We start from the raw sequence: 18,772 nt of genomic DNA, 5'->3' as shown, positions 1-18,772 counted from the left end.
AGGCTGACAGTGGGGGGAAGCTGTGTGTTTGGGGACGGGGTGGATACGAACTCTCTGTACTTCCGCTCCATTTTGCTCTGAAAAATAAGTTTTATTAATTTACAAAACCTCTCTCCTGTCGTGTTAATGGTGTCCGGGAAGTGAGAGGATGCAGATACCTCCAGAGGCCTGATCTGTAGCCAGCTGGGCCCGTACAACACGCTGAGACAGAGGGCGGGGTGAGGAGCACCAGGAGAAGCGGGTCCCCGCTGGCCCCGGGGAAGCAGTCAGCGCCCTCAGTGCAAACAGAAAGCACGGAACAAGGCACTGAGCGAAGAGGGCCCGCCGTGGTTCATCTAAGAGTCACAAACACGCCGGCAGGGCCAGATGCCGAGAAACCCGGGACCATTTTCAGGTAGCCGTCAAGCTGCAAGGAGGCTTTCCACACCATGGAAGATCCTTCCCAGAGACGGAGCACATGGCCAAGTGGAAGCAGCGGGGCAGGGCTCTCAGGGGAGGGGGAGGGGTGCACAGGGAAGGCCCGTGCCTGGGTGTGTGACCACCAGCAGGCACCAGCAGGCACGCCCTCCCTGCAAACACAAAAAGACCTCAGGCTCACAGCCACCAAAGCACACTCCCTGACCCCCGGGGGGGCTTCCAGTCAGTGGTCAGTGCTGAGCTCTTACACGAGAATGGACGGTAAGGACTGATGCTAGGTCAAGTACACATAATGGGCAGTCCAGAGACAGACCTTAAAACTTTAGGGTCAGTTGATTTTTGGCAAGAGTGCCAAGTCAATGTAACGGGGAAAGAATGGTTAGTCTTTTCAACAAATGGTTCTGGGACACCCTGGTACTCACGCGCACACTAGTGAAATCACACCCCTCATCTCACTGCACAAAAATAAACTAAAAATGGATCACAGACCTAAATGAAGGGTTAAACTATAAACGTCTTGGGAGAAAATACAGGAGTAAATTTTCATGGCCTTGGGTTAGGCAAAGTCTTCTCTGATAGGACACCCAAAGCAAAAACGACGAGAGAAAAAAATAGATAAACTGGACTTCAGCAAAATAAAAAATTGGGGGGCATCAAAGAACACCAAAAAGAAAAAATGAAATTGGTGAGGATGTGGAAAAATTAGAGCCATCACACATTGCTGGAGGGAATGTAAGATGGTGCATTTGTTCTGGAAACAGTCTGGCACCACCTCAGAAGGTTCATAGCGTTGCCATTTGACCCAGTAAAGCCACCACTGGGCTTACACCCAAGAGAAATAAAGTATGTCCACACAAACACTTGCCTATGAATGCTCAGAGCAGTACTATGCACAATAGCCGAAAGGCAGACATAACTCTAATGTTCACTAACTGTTGGATAAATAGGAGAAATAAAATGGGATAAATCTACACAACGCAATACTATTTGACAATAAAAAGGAATGACATACTCACAGTGCTACCACATGGGTGAACCTTTAAAGTAGGATGCTAAGTGAAAGAAGCCAGTCACCAAAGACCACTTACTGTATGATTTCATCTATATTAAATGTCCAGAAGAGGCAAATCCGTAGAGACAGGGGGTAGATGAGTGGTTGTCTGAGGAGTGCACTTGTGATGGTCATGAACAATGGGAATTAAGGCCGAAGGGAACCAGGCCTCTCTTGAGTGATAAAAATGTTCTTAAGTTGATTGTGGTGATGTTTCTACAAGTCTGTGAATATACTAAAAACTGTTGAATGATATACCTTAAGTGGGTGAATTTTTTGTACTTATGTGAATTATATCTCATTAAAGTTATTTTAAAAAAAAAGATGGTCAGAGTCATTTAAGGAAAGCCTCCAACATGAATTTGGAGAAAGAGCAAAACAAAGAACAAGCAGCGAACACATAACACAAAGGAGCCCAGAGGAAATACAGACAATTTGGAAGCGGAATTAAAAAACCCTTGAAATGATAAGAGGGGTAACAAACACAAATACTGAAGACATAAAACAGGGACAGACTGATTGGAGAACAAGAATGAGCTCTTGGGAATTAAAAAGATAACACCTTCGCCCCAAAAATTTAATATGAAATCTGTAAGATGAAGTCAATGAAATCTTCCAGAAAGTGGAATAAAAAAGACATGGATGACAGGAAATAAATATAAGAAATCAGAGAATCAGCTGAGGAGTTGGAGAATCTTTGGAGGGAATGAAGTTCAAAATAATGCAAGAAGGGACTTCCCTGGTGGTCCAGTGGTTAAGACTCGACACTCCCAATACAGGGGGCCGAGGTTCAATCCCTGGTCGGGGAACTAGATCCTCCATGCATGCGGCAACTAAGACGCCTGCATGCCGCAACTAAGACCCAGTGTAGCCAAAACAAATAAATAAACAAATATTTTTTAAAAATAATGCAAGAAAATTCCCCAGAGCCAAAGGGCACACATCTCTAGGTTGAAGCCTCAGTGTTCAGGACAATAAACGAAACCAATGGAGGAACATTGCCATGAAGTGTAGACCACAGGGTATACAGAGATGATTCTAGAAGCTTCTAGAGAGAAAGGGTACTCAACAAGACTGTGAACCTGGGAAACAGAGGACTAATGCCTTCAAAACGCTGCATGAATTTCATCCTAGAATTTTAGATTTATTTATATTTTCAATAAAGTAGAAAAGGGACATTTTTGGACAAGCAAGAACCCCAACTTTTTTCCAGGTGTAAACTGAGGAAAAGGAAGACACGGCATTTGGCAAAATGGGATCCAACACAGGAAAGTGACAAAGAGAATTCCCAAGATGACAGCTGTTTGTCAGGCTTGAAGGGCAGCTGGTCCAGACTGCAGGATGAGGTGGACAAAGCACTTGTGCTCCTGGAAAACAGTCTGGGATTTGACAGATCCATTGCAGCAACTGGGGAGGGAGGGAGAGAGGGAGGGGAGGAAGGAGGGAAGGAAGGAAGGATGGACAAAACACCTGTACTTTCAAAGAAAACAAAGTAAATGAAAAAACAAGGTAATTACTAAGTCCAAGAGGAAAATTTTTTTGTGTAAGAAGGAAACATAATCAGAATACACTATTTGGCTCAAAGACAACCTAGCAGTCTTTTGTTCTTGTTTTTGGTTTTTGGTTTTTGTTTTTGGCCACACTTCGAGGCTTATGGGATCTTAGTTCCCCAACCAGGGATTGAACCCCGGGCCACGGCTGTGAAAATCCTAACCACTGGACTGCCAGGGAATTCCCCAGCATAGTCTTAATAATATTTACATTGATAACTGATTTAACTAAAAGTTGTGAGAGAACTTATACTAGGAAACAGAGGTTGAGGAAGGCCTATAAGAGAACTACCATATATGTCATTGATAGAAAATATTTAAAATAAGTAAATCAAGAAATATCATTAAGAGCCTATTAGTGAAAATGTCAGAAAAAAATGACATAGAAGACATGGGAGAGGCTGTGTTTGGGAAGCAGGAAATGGCGAGATATGGACAGAGGCTCTTTTTCTAAAAACAATATAATTTTGGGACTTCCCAGGCGGTCCAGTGGTTAAGACTCCGAGCTCCAGCCGCAGGGGCGGGGAGGCGGGCTTCACGTCTGTACCCGGGTACTGGAGCCACAAGCTACTCTGATCCTTTTGGAGACACCAGTCACCGGCTTAAAAAAGGCAGGAAGCTGGTGATTTTAGGAGGGTCTGCGCGTCCAGAGCGGCGGGCAAGCAGGAAGGGAAGAGGGCGCGATGCTGCAGAGCAGGAGGCTGGACACTGTGGGTGGTCAGGTCAGCTGACCCGCTGCCCAGGAAGGGTGGTCTCTCCACTACACGAGAGGGAACGACACATGGAAAGAGATGACGGCCAACTGCTCCACTGGTCCCCGGATCCTGCCAGATGTCAGTGCAAGGACTAACGCACAGCCAGAGGGCTCTGCGCAGACCCGCGCTATCCAGCGTGGACCGCTGAGCACGCACGGCGACAAGCTTGCGAAACGTGGCTGGCGTGACTGAGGAGGTGAATTGTGAGCCTTCATTACTCAAAACTGAAATTGAAACCGAAACCCACTTCCACCTCCAGGAAGATGGAGCAGATTTTTCCTACGCCTCCCACCAAGTACGACTAAAACTCCTGGACACGGCAGACAGAACAGAAGACCCTGAGAGGTGGGGAGGCGGCGGCAGAGGAGCTGGGCCTGGGGCCTGAGGAACGACGCAGCGCTAAGCGCTCCGGGGTTTCTTTTCGGTTCTAGGCTTGGAGCTGAGGCCAGCAACCTGCAAGTGCCAGCAAGCCGGGTCCCAGCGACAGCCCGACCCCCGACCTAGAGGAGACGGGCAGACGGGCAGACGGGCAGTAACTGCTCCAGTACAGCCAGTCAGACCAGAAAACCCTGCCCCCGGCCGTGCCAGCAGAGCCCCCAGCGTCCTGCTGGGATGACGTGCCAGGACTCCTGCTAGGGCAGGACGCTGGGACCTCCACGCCCGTTGGCTGACGATGCCTCCCCGACGTGGCAGCCTAAGAGGAAAGCGGGGGCCGGCAGTAAGGGAGGCCCCTCCCCGCTAGGACAGGGTCGGAGGCGGCCTGGTGGAGTCGCGACTGCCCAGTGGGGACCACGTGACTGCACCTTTCAAAAGACCAACTCAGAGTAAAACAAACGATACTTTCTGCATTTCTTAATACCATCAACCATCTTAAAGCAAACGTGAGGCGTTAGCCTTGTCCTGTCAGTGTAACTGTCCCGAGCAGGGGAATCAGCTCCCACTCGCGATTTACCTGACACCCCACTTAACCCGCTCGACAATCTAATGCCATATACTTGTCACCACCTTCGCGAAGAGAACTGGTCACAGAACCGCACCCCTGCTTGGCGTGCTGACCTGAAACCCGATCTCCTCTGGGGGGCTCCTCCCCCCCTCCCCCTCCCCCTCCCGATGGCAGCCCTGGCTGCGCGTGAATCACAGGAAAGCCCGGGGGGAGTCCCAACACATGATATAAGCGAGAACTTACAAATTCCAATGAAACTTGACACCAATGGATTTGGATTCAAAACTTTAATAATAAATTGTGCCAGTAGAAGCTTTTCAAAGGCAATGATATATCAATAAATAATAGTTAAATTGAGTTCCTGAGAAAGAACCTACCACATGACGTCTGTCAGAGCGTAAATAACAACACGGCGTTACTGCAAAACTAGAGAAACACTGACAGTCACGACACAGCACAGCAGACCCAGAACCTGCCACTCACACACATGTAAACCAGTACACAGGAATCATCTTCTTCAGTTTAGCCATCGATAGACACGTAAGTGTGCTGCCTAGAGATACACTAACTAATGGATACATTATGCTAAAAACCTCAAGGAAAAATACGTGGAATAATATAATGAAAAATATGATGCATCAGGTTTTTAAAAAGCAAAAAAAGAATTTAACTTTTTATTCAAATATAAATCACTTTAAATAGGAATCATACTAATTTGAAATAGGAATATTTCGTGTTTATCTATGTAGTTATATATACATTTACACTCCTAAGAAAATATGTATGGCTTAAATATCTTTTCTTTTTCAACATCACTTTGCTGTTTCACAAAGATCAGAAAAATGTGCTTCTAAAACCAAGTTAAGATGGATCCTTCAAAGCACACTAGAAACACGGTGAGAGAACCCCAAGATCACTGCCCTTCCGCGGGGCGTCTGCCGGGTGGGGCTCCGGCTACCCGTGGCGGCTGTACCACCAGGACAGCATCCTGACTCGCGAAGCAGACAGAGGTCCACGACTAACTTGCATTTTTTTGGCAGAGCTAAGAGAATCCCTTTTGATGTATACAAGTGTAGTGTAGGACAAACGTCTTTGCCCCCCAAAGAATCCAATCACACCCACGACACATACAGTCACATCAGCTCTCAGGCACACGTACATTTCCTCAACAAGAGAGGAGGGGTGCAGTCACAGCGAGGAAGTCACCACAGGACGACACGGCATCAGCACACTGCCCAGAATTACTCACTCAAAACGTATTCACAGAACCCGCTGTGAATGGCAAGACACGGTCACGCTTTAATAGAAAAAACCTGTTCATGCAGCGATCTCTCCACACTTGGCGTCTGAAGTCACACCCGCGTGATCACCTGCTCACACTTCCTATTATACTATAATATGCAAAAAGCAAACAGAACAAAACAAAAGCAGCTTTTAACATATATCACAATTTTGAAATGTGGGAAAAATATAAAACAAAAACCACTGTGTGAATAAAATGGTATCAGTAACATCAGAACAGTGTTCTTTTTTTTTTTTTTTTTACATTATTGCACAGAGATTTCTTATCACATGTTCTTCAATCTTTACGTCTTTCCCTAAATGTGAATAAGTGCTGTGGATAAAATACAAACGTAGAAAATAACAGCAGCATGATTTGTCAAAATTAATCCCTATAATTTAGTAAGAAAAATGGCTATAAACAAAATAAGTGCTCTTTCTAAACTGTACTAATTTTAAAAAATATTGTTTTAATGCAGTGAAGGTCCTCAAAAGCCAATTCCAGGCCATGTTGACACCCGCCCCGCCATCAACCAGAATGTGGAGAAGACGTCAGAGGCGAGTCCTCTTTCAGAAGCTTTTCTGCTTTGGTTCTGGGTGCAGACCAGACTTTCGAGGGGCAACCAGCCCACTGACCTGAGGGGCTGACCTCCCGGTCCCCCAGGGTCTACACGTACACGGGCTGGCAGCCCCCGGCCTGTGCCCCCGGGGCCGGGCCCCCCGCAGCTGGCTGCTCGGCCTCAGTCCCCGTCTCGGCCACCGCAGGCTTGGGGCACCGGAACGGGTAGCCGTTGTCGTCGAAGAACCTCCGGAAGGTGAACTCGTAGAAGGCGTGCTCGGGGTGCCGGCTGCCCGGGGGGCCCAGCGCATCCCAGGCCTTGGAGCTGTCCTCGCTGCCGTCCTGCCAGGGGCCCTCCTCGTCCACTGGGTCGAAGTTGGACGTGTCCATGGGGTGGCTGATCGTGGGCACGTAGGGGGCCGGCTGCCTCCGGATGTCGCTGGAGAAGTCGATGGCGCCCAGGAACGGGTGGGCCTTCAGGTCGTCGGCCCCGTCGCGGCCCAGCCGGCGCTCAGCCGAGCAGCAGAGCTTGGTGATGAGGTCCCGGGCCTCGGGGCTCAGCTCCGCCTGCGCGGGGACGTGCAGCGTGCTCTCCCAGTTAATCACCTGCGGGGACAATACACCCGGGGTGCCTTCCTCCTCAGCCTCGAGGCCGACGAGGGCCGTCCCGGGACAGGGTGTTGAAGAACGGGATCACTTCTCAACATGGCTCATCATCAGGGAAATGCAAATCAAAACCACAATGCAGTACACCACCTCGCAACGGTCAGAACGGCCATCATCAAAGAGTCTACAAATGATAAATGCTGGAGAGGGTGTGGAGGAAAGGGAACCCTCCTACACTGTTGGTGGGAATGTAAATTGGTGCAGCCACTATGGAGAACAGTATGAAGTTTCCTCAAAAAACTAAAAATAGAGCTACTATATGATCCAGCAATCCTACTCCTGGGCATATATCCAGACAAAACTATAATTCAAAAAGATACATGCACCCCTATGTTCATAGCAGCACTATTTACAATAGCCAAGACATGGAAGCAAAATGTCCATCAACAGATGAATAGATAAAGATGTGGTACATATATACAATGGAATCCTACTCAGCCATGAAAAAAGAATGAAATAATACCATTTGCAGCAACATAGATGAACCTAGAGATTATCATACTAAGTGAAGTCAGACAGACAAATACCATATAGTGCTTATACGTGGAATCTAAAATATAACACAAATGAACTTATTTACAAAACAGAAACAGACTCACACACATAGAAAACAAAGTTATGGTTACCAAAGGGGAGAGGGAGGGAAGGAGGGACAAATTAGGAGTTTGGGATTAACAGGTGTATACACACTACTATTCAATATATATAAATAGATAACAAGGACCGACTGGATAGCACAGGGAATTATATTCAATATCTGGTAAGAACCTATAATGGAAAAGAATCTGAAAATAATATATATCGGAATCACTTTGCTGTACACCTGAAACTAACACAGTATTGTAAATCACCTATACTTCAATAAAAATAACTTTTTGGTAATTTTAAAAGATCTTGATAATTTCACGATGGGAGAACAGAACAGACGTAGGAGGATCTGAGCAGCTACAAACGGTCAGTGTGGTTTCAGGAGGAGCCCACAGCCTGAGGCACAGGGCGAGGAAGCCACCCCCAGCTGGTGGTGCTCAACCACACACATCAGCCATCGGGACGCTCACAGAGGCCTGTCTGCTGTGAGGAGGAAGCCTAAGGGACTTCTTGTTTACACCTGGAGTCAGGATAAAGCAAGGCCAATATAACCAGGAGTGGCACGGGGACAGGGGGTGCGAGGGCTGGTTTGAAACTGAGTTGTTGTTTTAGTAGAGCCAAAGCTATACAACTCATAGAAGAAAACATAAAGGAAAATGTTCATGATGTCGGATTTGGCAATGATTTCTTGGATATGATACCAAAAGCACGGGCAATAAAACAAAAAAATATATATATAAAACAGACTTAATCAAAATTTAAAACTTTTGTGCATCAAAGGACACTACTGACAGAGTGAAAAGACAAACCATGGAATGGGAGAATGTATCTGCAAAGCATATAGCTGATAAGGAATAAATATGCAGACTATATAAAGAACTACAACTCAACAACAAAGACCCAAAGAACCGAATTACAAAAGGGCAAAGGACTTGAATAGACATTTCTCCAAAGAAGATCTACAAATGACCACGAAACATATGAAAAGAGGCTCGACATCACTGAACCTTAGGGAAATGCAAATTAAAATCACAATGAGATACCACCTCACACCCCCTAGAATAACTACTATTTTTAAAAAAACGAAAGGAAATTAAGTGTTGGCAAGGATGTGGAGAAATAGGAGCCTTTGTATACTGTTGGTGGGAATGTAAAATGGTGCAGCCACTATGGAAACAGTATGGCGGTTCCTCAGAAAGTTTCAACACAGAATGACTGTACGACCCAGCAATTCCACTCCTGGGTATATACCCAAAGGAACTGAAAGCAGGGACCAAACAGATACTTGTACACATACTTATGTTCACAGCAGCACTACTCACAAGAGCCGAAAGGCGGCAACAACCCAAACGTCCGTTGCCAGATGATGGATTAAAAAAATGGAATGTTATTTACACACAATGGAGTATTACTCAATATTACATACAATATCATTCAGCCTTAAAAAGGAAGGAAATTCTGACACAGGCTCCAACATGGATGAACCTTGAAGACATTATGCTGAGTGAAATAAGCCAGACACAGAAGGATAAATACTGTATGATTCCACTTATATGAGGTCCCTAGAGTAGGCAACTTCACAGAGACAGAAAGTATTGATACAAGAGCCGTTATAGGGACAGAGGGGAGGGAGGAATGGAGTTATCATTTAGTGGTTAAGCTCCTGCTTGAGATGGTGAAAATGTCTCGAAATAGGTAGCGGTGACTGTTGCAAAACATTGTGAATGTACTTAACGCCACTGAATTGTACAATTAAAAGTAGTTAAAATGGTAAATTTCATCACAATTTTAAAAACTGGGTTATTATCATGCAGACAAATTAGTAACTAGTTCAGCAATTCAATTAGGATATAGATATTGCCAAATTCCAATTTCACTGTTACTGTAAAGAAACCGAGCCTTAATTTAGGGTTTTTCTAATTAAGAGGTTATTAATTTCGGGTCTACTGTGGACTCCGGGGTATGTGAATACATCCTAGAACTGTCAGTGAACATGTGTAAGGGCACTGTTCTGAAAAGTGCCAAAGGTTTCATCAGGTTCTCTACTCAGTCTTTCTTAAGTAATCTAATCATTTCAGAGAGTAAATGACTATCATTCTAAAACTAATTCTTTAGTACTGAGTTATTACTTGACGGAGTAATTTTTTAATTACTTGAAATGAATATCAGAAATGTGCACAACTAGCCTGACACATAGCTTATAATTGGCCAACGGTAATGACAGAACATCCAAGTATCAAACCGATTTCCTCGGGCACAGTCACAAAGCCGTGTTGGTTGCTGCACGGGGCACCTGCCGCTGGGCCCAGACCTGCGGCCTCGGTGCTTCGCCCACTCCTACTTCTCACCTGGAAGCACCACGTCGGCAGACGACCATGGTTCAGGTTCACGCGCACATCACAACTCAGCTCTGACCCTGTGCCTCTACTTACCCAGATAAAAAATTAATAGGTAATAACAAGAATACTCGAAAACATCCCATGACATACAACTGACGTCCCTACAGTATTCGGAATAAAAGGTCAAATGTTGGCCTAAGCCTCCTGGGTTCATCAGAAAACCACTTGCCCCGTTACCTTCAGCTGGGTCTCCGTAGGAGTCGGCGCCAGGAAGGGCGGCTGCCCCACCAGCATCTCGAAGAGAATCACGCCAACACTCCACCAGTCGCAGAGCTGGGTGTATCCTGAAAGACAGCGTCACTCAGCTCCCACCCCGCACACGCGCTCCTCAGACACCCCGAGAGAACCGGCTCACGTCGGCGGGGAAGCTCCAGGCAGCGCACAGGTGACGTCACGGCCCCCCCGCACGTGACGACGCACACGTGATGCCACCGTCTCCGCACCCGGCGGCGCACGCGTGACGTCACCGCCTCCCGCATGCGGGGCTCGGAACAGTCCGCGAGAAAAACGCTGCCGGGGCGTCCACGGTCTCCACGTGGGAGGAGCGTGGTCACGACATTTTCTTATTTTCCACCGTGAGTCTGTGATAAACACAGGATGCTCTTGTAATAAAAGGCTTTTTAATTTTAAAAGATTACTGTTATTGTTAGTAACAATACTAACCAGAATTTTAGGTGCTTAAAGAACACGAACAGACGCAAGTTAAAATCGTAGAAACTAAAAAGCAGAAATTGTGTGGCCTGAGGTCAGGTGAGGCCAGTGATGAGGCTTCTCGGGGAGGCTTCCTGGGGAGGTTTTGGGAGAACTGGGGGGAGGAAACTGGCAAAGGGAACGGCTGCCACCTGTCGCGCCCCTTGGGGGCACCGAGGGAGCCAAGCCCCCCCGCAGGGCTCCGGCGGCCTGGGGCTCGGGCGGGGCGGCCTCGTGGAGGCTGCGGAGCAGGCTGATCTTTGATTTTTGTCCCACGTCCCAGTCCGAGCCCCGCTCCGGTCCTGCTGTCACCGAATTCTTGCTAAGTGTGACCTGCAGCCCCTGCCCGTCTGGCCCCGGAGGCTCCGCTGGGCTGCTGCGAACGGGGGGTTGGGGGAGACGGGTGTCCTCCCCCGCAGGCCAGCACCCACCCCTCCCTCTTTGAAAGGAGGGGGAGGGGGAGACCTTTACTGGGCAGCGACGTTAATACTCCAACCTCTCAAGACACTGCTGTTACACGTGAGGCCGTGAGAGGCTAGTAACCTGCGCTGGGGCACACAGCTCACAGAGAACACGGGCGAGCACCGAGAGTCCTGGCTCCAACGACTGGCAACAACACGTGAGAACAGACAGGCCACTGCTCTCTGGGTTCATCATACGGAATCAGATGAACAAATGCAGCCGCTGCGGGCCCTGCAGCTGACTGTCAGAGATGCCTCTTGTGCTCGGCCAGGCGCCCCGCTGGATGGGACAGAGCCCTGCTGTCCCCAAATCTTACCTTGAACGTGCTTCTGGACCTGCGGCGGCGAACTGGAGGACACAGTGTTTGTATCCTCACACCCGTTGACCAGTGAAGGTGGTTGACCCAGCTAGGACCCCCCTGCATCCCACCCCCACCAGTCCTGTCTATCACACGACTCTGTCAAAACCAGTTCTGGAGCGACTCCTCTGGGCTCCAGGGAGCAAGCCCACCTCGCACCCAGCCTGTCACTTCCAGCCTAAGGAGGGGCCAGTGGAGACGGCCCAGAAGCAAAGGCAGCTCCCAAACAGAGGGACACACACTGGAGGCTGTGTTTGCTAAGGAAAGAATCCAGCTCTCGGGCTCCCGTGAGCACAGACACAGTGGGGACACTTCGAGTCTCTGAAAGCTGGGGCTCGGGACCCTCAGAGGTCACCTGGCTCGGGTGCGGGGCCGAAGCACGCACCTTTTCGGAGGAGCACTTCTGGGGCGATGTAATTTGGGGTCCCAACCAGGGAATGAGCCAGACACCGCTGATGCTGCCTCCGCGTCCTCTGCTCCAGGGTCTTGAGCCGGTCTCCACAGCGGCAGTTAGACACGTCGTCCCAGAGGTCGCTGGGCTCCATGCTGTCCTGCCTGCTGTGACTCCCTTTCACCCAGGAAGCGGGGCGAGGAAAGAAGAGAATGAAAAAGTTAAATTTCACTCTTCAACAATGCAACAAACCCATAGCTTCGAAAGGAAAAGTAATCCAACCCGGCTCCTGACACAGTGAGAGAAAGATTCCTCCCCCCATCTCGCAGGTGGCTGAGGTCCTTGGGTCTCACACCCAAGCCGTGAGGTGCACACCCGTGCCAACACGGGCAGCATGGGGGAGGCGGCCGCAGGGCCTGTGCCCTGTGCCGGGTGACAGTGTGGGGCCGGTGAGAAAGGCTCAGGGACTGTAGGATGGTGGCCCCAGAGCCTCTCAGGCCCGTCTCAAAGGCTAACACCACCTGTTTGATAGACATGTTTTAAGACGGGCATGGAAAAGCGTGAGAGGATTTAGAAAATATGAACACAAATGACTTCAGTGCCAAAAAATGGGAATGAATAAAATGATTTAGGATTAGTTTTGAGTTAAAAAATAGAAGCCTGAGCTATAGAGTATTAAAATAACTATTATAAAAATTCAAGCCATAATTAAGATAATGACCAGCTGTTTCTGACTTTTCGAGGTAGCAGGACCACAGGAGGTGGAGTTAAGCTGGATCCACAGCCAGGTCTGTGCCTGCAGGTGGATTCGGGGTGGCTGAGAGAGGGCTCCTTGGGAGGCTGGCAGGCTTGTTCTTTAAGGCTTGTTTTAGTAGGGCAGAGTGATGGCTCCTCAGCAAGGCCCCATGAGACCCTATGGCCTACTGTCCTAAAAACGTATGAGTAAAATTTGAAGCCACCAACTTAAAAAAGAAAACACCTCACACGTCATACGACTTCTTCAGGGAGAAAAGGATGTCACACCAAATTATAAAATCACCCAGTGACAGCGGCGCCCCAGGAGGGAAAGGAAAGGCCCGGGGCGGCACAGCCGCGTCCACCCTGGCCTGAGACGGTACCTTTCTGGTAGTATTTGGAGTTGTGCGTCCACCTGAACCCCGTGCAGAGGCCAAAGTCTGTCAGCTTGATGTGGCCGTCGAGATCTATGAGGATGTTGTCCGGCTTGATGTCGCGGTGGATGAAGCCCATCCTGTGGACGCTCTCGATGGCCAGCGTCAGCTCCGCGACGTAGAAGCGGGCCAGCTGCTCGGGGAAGACGTCCATGCGGACGAGCAGGCTCATCATGTCGCCGCCCGGGATGTAGTCCATGACGAAGTACAGGCTGTCCTTGTCCTGGAACGAGTAGTACAGCTTCACCACCCACTCGTTGTCTGCCTCCGCCAGGATGTCCCTCTCGGCCTTGACGTGGGCCACCTGGTTGCGATTCAGCACGTCCTTCTTCCTCAGCGTCTTCATGGCGTACAGGGCGTGCGTGTCCACCTTGCAGGCCAGGCACACCTCCCCGAAGGCGCCGACGCCCAGGGTCTTCACCTTCACGAACATGGACTTGTCCATCTTGGCCCTCTTGAGCCTGTTGTAATTGGACTCCTTCTGGTAGAGGATCTTCCTCATCTGCTCCTGCTCCGCTTCACAGAGCCCGGCCTGCGCAGGCGGAAACAGGGGAGGGTCACCCCGGCAGAGCCCAGGGGGAGGGGGAGGGGGAGGGGGAGGGGGTGGGGAAGAGGCCCCAGAACAGAGGGGACCCCAATCGATCCGCGGAAACCAGGGGCCAGACACTACAAGCGAGAAAATAACTCTTTGTTCTTTACATCCACACAGAGTCACAGATCTGGAATCGAAAGGGAAGACATAATAACAGGGAGTTCTTTCTCCAGGTGCCCTTAGGCTCTAAAAACTACAGGAAACTTATATTAATAAAAATCTGGGGGAAAGGGGACCACGAAATTCCTGGAGCTCTAAGAGCAATGTAATAATTTAATAATAGTTTCAGGGGAAAATGGGACAGCGGGAAGGGCACAAATCTTAGAATTTGGAGTTACCGGCTCTGTGTGATTTAAATTGACCATAGCATTTTAATGTAAATAATTTCATTAATAATTACCTTTTCTAACAGTTTAGTGCCAACGAGGATATATTTCGAACCTTATTTGCTAACTATAGACTTCAGGAATAGATGAATCACTACTAGATATATTTTTCTTTATAAATCCCACAATTTCAATGTATAAAACCTCAAACTTTCTTTCTACTCTTTCAAAACGTTTCCTTAGCAGTTAGAAAAACTTGGTGGATTTGTGCACGAGTAAGGACACACCATAAAAACCAATGTGTTCGTTTACGCGCCGGCACATCAGGCGGAGCCCGTCCCCTCCCGAGAGTGAGCGGGACTTCTCCGGCTGGGACCCCCGACACCAGCCCCCCTCCCCGGGAGACCACCGGCCTGGAGGGGAGGTGCGTGCAGCAGCAGCACGAGGGGACCCGCGGCGACCCCACGGCCCACCTTGGCCATCTCCTGCTCCAGCTGCAGCCTGCGAGCCACCTTCTGCTGGTACGTCTTCAGCACGTTCTCCACGTGCTGCTCCATAAAAAACTTGAAGGCGGACGGCGAGTAGCTCTTGATGCGCGACTCCCGCTTCTCCTCGTCGCGGCAGCCCCTGCGCACGGGCACCGGGGACGTCTGGATCTGCTTGCGGTCCTTGCCCGCCTTCTCCCCTTTGGCGCCCCTGGGGCTCCTGGGGCTCCCGTCGGGGGGCTCGGCGGCCCGGCTGCCCCGGAGGCCCTGCTGCAGCCCCGCGCACAGGCCGTCCACGTCGTACTGCTCGGCGCGGCCCTGCGGCCGCAGCAGGTGCCGGGGGTAGGGCGGGGGCCGGCCCCGCGCCTCGGCGCCCCCCGGGGCGGGGGGGTGCTCGTCCTGGGGCTCCAGGCCCTCGAGCGCGGGGCCCGGCGGCGGCACCCAGGCAGGGTGCGAAGGCCCCACGGCCGTCTGGGGCTCGGGCCTCATCACCCGCACGCTCTTCACCGCGTGCAGGATGTGCGCGGCCGTCACGGCCGTGATGGCGTTGGGGGAGGGCGCGGCCGCCGCCTGGTGGCCGTTGAAGGAGCCGGTCCTGCTGGGGCCCGGCTTCTGCAGCGAGTCCCGCCGGGCCAGGCCGGCGCTCGGCCACTGCGGCGCGGGGGGCGCGCTCGGCTCGAACCGCTCGGCGCCGAGGCCGGTCCGGGAGGGGGTGGCCAGGCCCGGCGGGGGGCTGTCGCCAGCGAACACGGCGCCCCGGGGGCCCCCCGCGTGCACCGGGTGGGGCTGCTTGGGGTGCGGGTGGGGCGCGTACGCGGCGGCGCCGCCCGGGGGCGGGAACGCGAGGCCGGGCTGCACCTGCACCTGCACGGCCGAGCCCTTGGCGGCCAGGCCCGCGTACCCGCCGACCTCCGGCGGGGTCTTGCTCTGGAAGGAGGGGCTGCGCTGGACGCCGTAGCCCAGGGGCTCCCCGGGCACCAGCAGGGGGGCCCTGTAGTGCGGGCCCTGCAGCGGGGGCGCCGGGCCCCCGGGGCCGGGGAGGCTCATCCCGGCGGCCTCCCCGGCGGCGGCGTAGCCCTTGGGTGGGTGCGGACGGCAGTGAGGCCCGACGGCAGCGAAGAGGAAGTCCGGGTACTGGCGGGGCGCCTCCTCCAGGGCGGCGGGGCCCTCGAAGGCCGGCCCGCTCACCTGGGCGTAGGGCGGGAAAGGGTCACCTGCTCCTTCGAAGCTCGGCCTCCGCGGCACAGAGGCTGGCGCCAGGCCCTTTCCTGCAGAGGAGGGAACGGCAGGCTGACGCCGCGGCACGGCTACTCCGCGGCCGAAGGCCTGGGAAGGCCCCTGACGCCAGTGACGGCTGCGTGGGCAGCGCCGGGCTCCCAGCCCAAAGGCCGTGCCCTGCCTGTCCGAGGACGCCCCCGCGGAGCACCTGGCCGAGCCCAGACCCTCTGCAGCTGTGCTTCCAGCAGAAGCCACAGCAAATGACACTGTGTTCTCAGGCTAAGCTGATGCATCAGAAAGACCACGAGCAAGGCAGGTGCGGGGTCATCAGAGAGTGGGCGCTGCCTCCTGAGGGGCTGGGCTGCAACACAGACCCCGGGACCCTCAGAGTCTGGACACGGTGGCCGGCGAGGCACTGTTTAAGGGAACTCCACAATCAGGAAGAAAACAGAAACCTGTGTCCTCTTCACAAGGAAGATATGGCCACAAAGCCCGTGCAATTTACCCCTCAGCAGATGAACTGGGCTTATCCAAGGTCTCCCACAAAACAGAGAACACTCCTGTTCAATATCCTGAATCCCTTACTACACCCAGGGACCTCAGGTCCCCATAGTGGCCCCATCTGCTCTACCAGCAAACAGAAACATTCAGTGACAGCCAGCAAGGCAGGACATCCGGGCCTCTGGCCCTCCCCAGGGGCACCAGGGGGCTTTCCCACACCTCTGCCCAAGGTCTCCAGCTCTGAAGGCGCCTGCCATTGGGCAGCCTGCTCTCAGAGGCCACAAAGTGGGAAACGGTGTGTTTCAGAATCAATGAAATAAGCCTCCCCTTCAAAGACTCCCCCACAAGCCCACGAGAAAGCAGAAAGAACCTGCGGGGTTGCCTCATTTTAATATCCAGTGACTTTTCCGATCTTTCATAAGCAAAACAAGTCCACAAACCCAGCAAGTAGGAAGCACCCAGCTCAGTGTCATATCTGCCACCCGCCGTCCCCGCCCTTGGGCGACCGTCAGGATGGCCCCTGCCCGCAGCCCCCAGCATGCTCACCTGGGGAGGTCTGCTTGACGACCCGCACGATCTGCTCCTTGCCCGGCTCCAGGTAACCCATCTTACTGATGAACTCCAGGGCGGCCTCGATGCTGCGGCTGCCGGTCTGCTTGAGGGCCCTGCCCGCCATCTCCTGGGGGTGGGGCGGACACACAGACGTCAGTGGGGGCCTGGGTGCGCGTCCCCTCGACAGGAAGCCTCCAGGACTGCCTTCCCGCCCTGCGCCCGGCTCCAAGCCAGCACCACTGGGGACGTGTCCTCAGGGGCCGATGACAACCTCACACACACTGACCCCCAGACCGCGACGATGGGCCTGGAAGACCGTACGTCCTGCTCCTGCTGAGAAAGCTTCTGTGACTGGACTGAAATTCCCGTCTGGCCTGCGGAAGTCAGAGAACTGGCCTTCCCCACCCCAGGCTTCCTGGGGGAGGGACCCCTGCCCCGAGGGGAGAGCTGCACGTCTACTGTTTACGGTGCCCCGTGCCCATGCGGGCGGCGGTGGGCGAGAGAGGACATCAGCCCAGCACAGGCCCCAGCACTGCCGGCGGGATGAACACCCGGGGAAGAGGGCCGGAGGACGGAGAGGGACCAGGGACTGATCACAGGCCAGACGGAGGCACAGCCGGCTCTTCAAGGACAGCCGGGATTTGGGCAGCAGGAGGGCTCAGTGGAGGAAAGGTGTTCTTGGCAGCAGGTGGTACAGTCAGAGCAGGAGCCTGGAGGGGGGAGAATGGGGAGGCGGGAGGGGACAGCGGGGAGGCACCACAGACCGGGCCCCCTATCTGAAGGCAGTCGCGGGAGCTTTCCAAGCAGGGTCGGGGGTCAGTGAGAGGATGGGCCAGGGGCAGAGCTGCAGACACCGTGGTCGGGTGCGCAGGCTGGAGGGGGAGGGCTGCAAGGGCTGTGGCCCAGGCGCCCTGGGTCGGCTCCGCAGAGCTGTGGGCAGACAGGGCAGCCAGCCTTCAAGGATGGAACCAGGAGGGGCAGCAAGAGGGGATTCTGTGGACAGACAGGGGTCTTCTGAAGGTGGAGGGGTGGGTGGGCGGGGAGGAGGGAACTGCAAATGCAGGAAGGGGGTGGTGACAGGAGGGGAGGGGTCTGAGAGCAGCAGGGGTGGGAGAGCACTGACAGAGACTGCTGTAGCTCGGACAGGAGAGGAGAAGGCAGTGAGTAGGCAGCAGGACCCCAGGCCGACCCCAGGTCCCCAGGGGACAGAGGCCGCTCAGCAAAGAGCCACGGCAGAAACCCAGGAGATGCCCCGGGCCCTGAGGACGGATGAGCCGCTGTCCCCGCCTGCCGGGCCAGGGGCTTTTCGAGGCTAACAGAGTGGACCTGTCCCCGCGCCTGTGTGTCTGCCCCTCTGTTGGGACTGCGACAGCCTGGGGGCCTGACCCTCCTGTGGCTCAGGTCTGCGCCCACCCACCTAACGCAGGGGCGGGAAGGACTCCGGTGCTTCACATCCACTGATTGTGTACATAATATTAAACTCCATCCTGGCCGGGCCCCATGGGCTGGCTGGACAAAGCGCGCACGCGGCCGTGACCTGTGCCTGTGTCCTCGGGGATTCGGGAGAGAAGAGGCAGGAAGAGCCCCGCCCGCGAGCCAAGGGCTGGGGGGGAGGCGGCCTCTGGGGGTAGCAGCGGGAAGGGACGGCTCGCGAGGCTGGGCAGCGGTAGCCAGAGCTGCCTTGGGATCGAAGGAAAGGGCACAAGCTGGGGGAGAGCCAGCCCCCTGCGGACAGAGCCCATCTGCTGTGTCTGGGACGGGACAGAAGCCTTGGCTTCTTTGGGGTGACCGGCCACACGTGTGCGTCGCTTCAGACCGG

At 53.0% G+C, this 18,772-nt stretch overlaps 1 protein-coding gene across 2 annotated transcripts in view; it reads right to left on the bottom strand.

Moving 5' to 3' along the window:
* Nucleotides 1-4,988: 4,988 nt before the first annotated feature.
* The window catches only part of LATS2 (large tumor suppressor kinase 2), a 47,714-nt gene continuing 33,930 nt past the window's right edge, over nucleotides 4,989-18,772 (bottom strand). For both annotated transcript variants that reach the window (XM_061170696.1, XM_061170697.1), the window contains exons 3-8: nucleotides 16,948-17,080; nucleotides 14,671-15,950; nucleotides 13,229-13,811; nucleotides 12,105-12,287; nucleotides 10,387-10,493; nucleotides 4,989-7,162 (exon numbers count right to left, since the gene is read on the bottom strand). In XM_061170696.1, the coding sequence (XP_061026679.1) occupies nucleotides 6,665-7,162; nucleotides 10,387-10,493; nucleotides 12,105-12,287; nucleotides 13,229-13,811; nucleotides 14,671-15,950; nucleotides 16,948-17,080 (2,784 nt within the window). In that variant the 3' untranslated portion in view covers nucleotides 4,989-6,664. The remainder of the gene's footprint in view (nucleotides 7,163-10,386; nucleotides 10,494-12,104; nucleotides 12,288-13,228; nucleotides 13,812-14,670; nucleotides 15,951-16,947; nucleotides 17,081-18,772) is intronic.

Source organism: Eubalaena glacialis, chromosome 16, assembly GCF_028564815.1.
Source record: "Eubalaena glacialis isolate mEubGla1 chromosome 16, mEubGla1.1.hap2.+ XY, whole genome shotgun sequence".
In the NCBI taxonomy this organism is placed as follows: Eukaryota; Metazoa; Chordata; class Mammalia; order Artiodactyla; family Balaenidae; genus Eubalaena; species Eubalaena glacialis.
The sequence above is the reverse complement of the archived record's forward strand: the minus strand, read 5'-3'. Positions and strand labels throughout refer to the sequence as shown.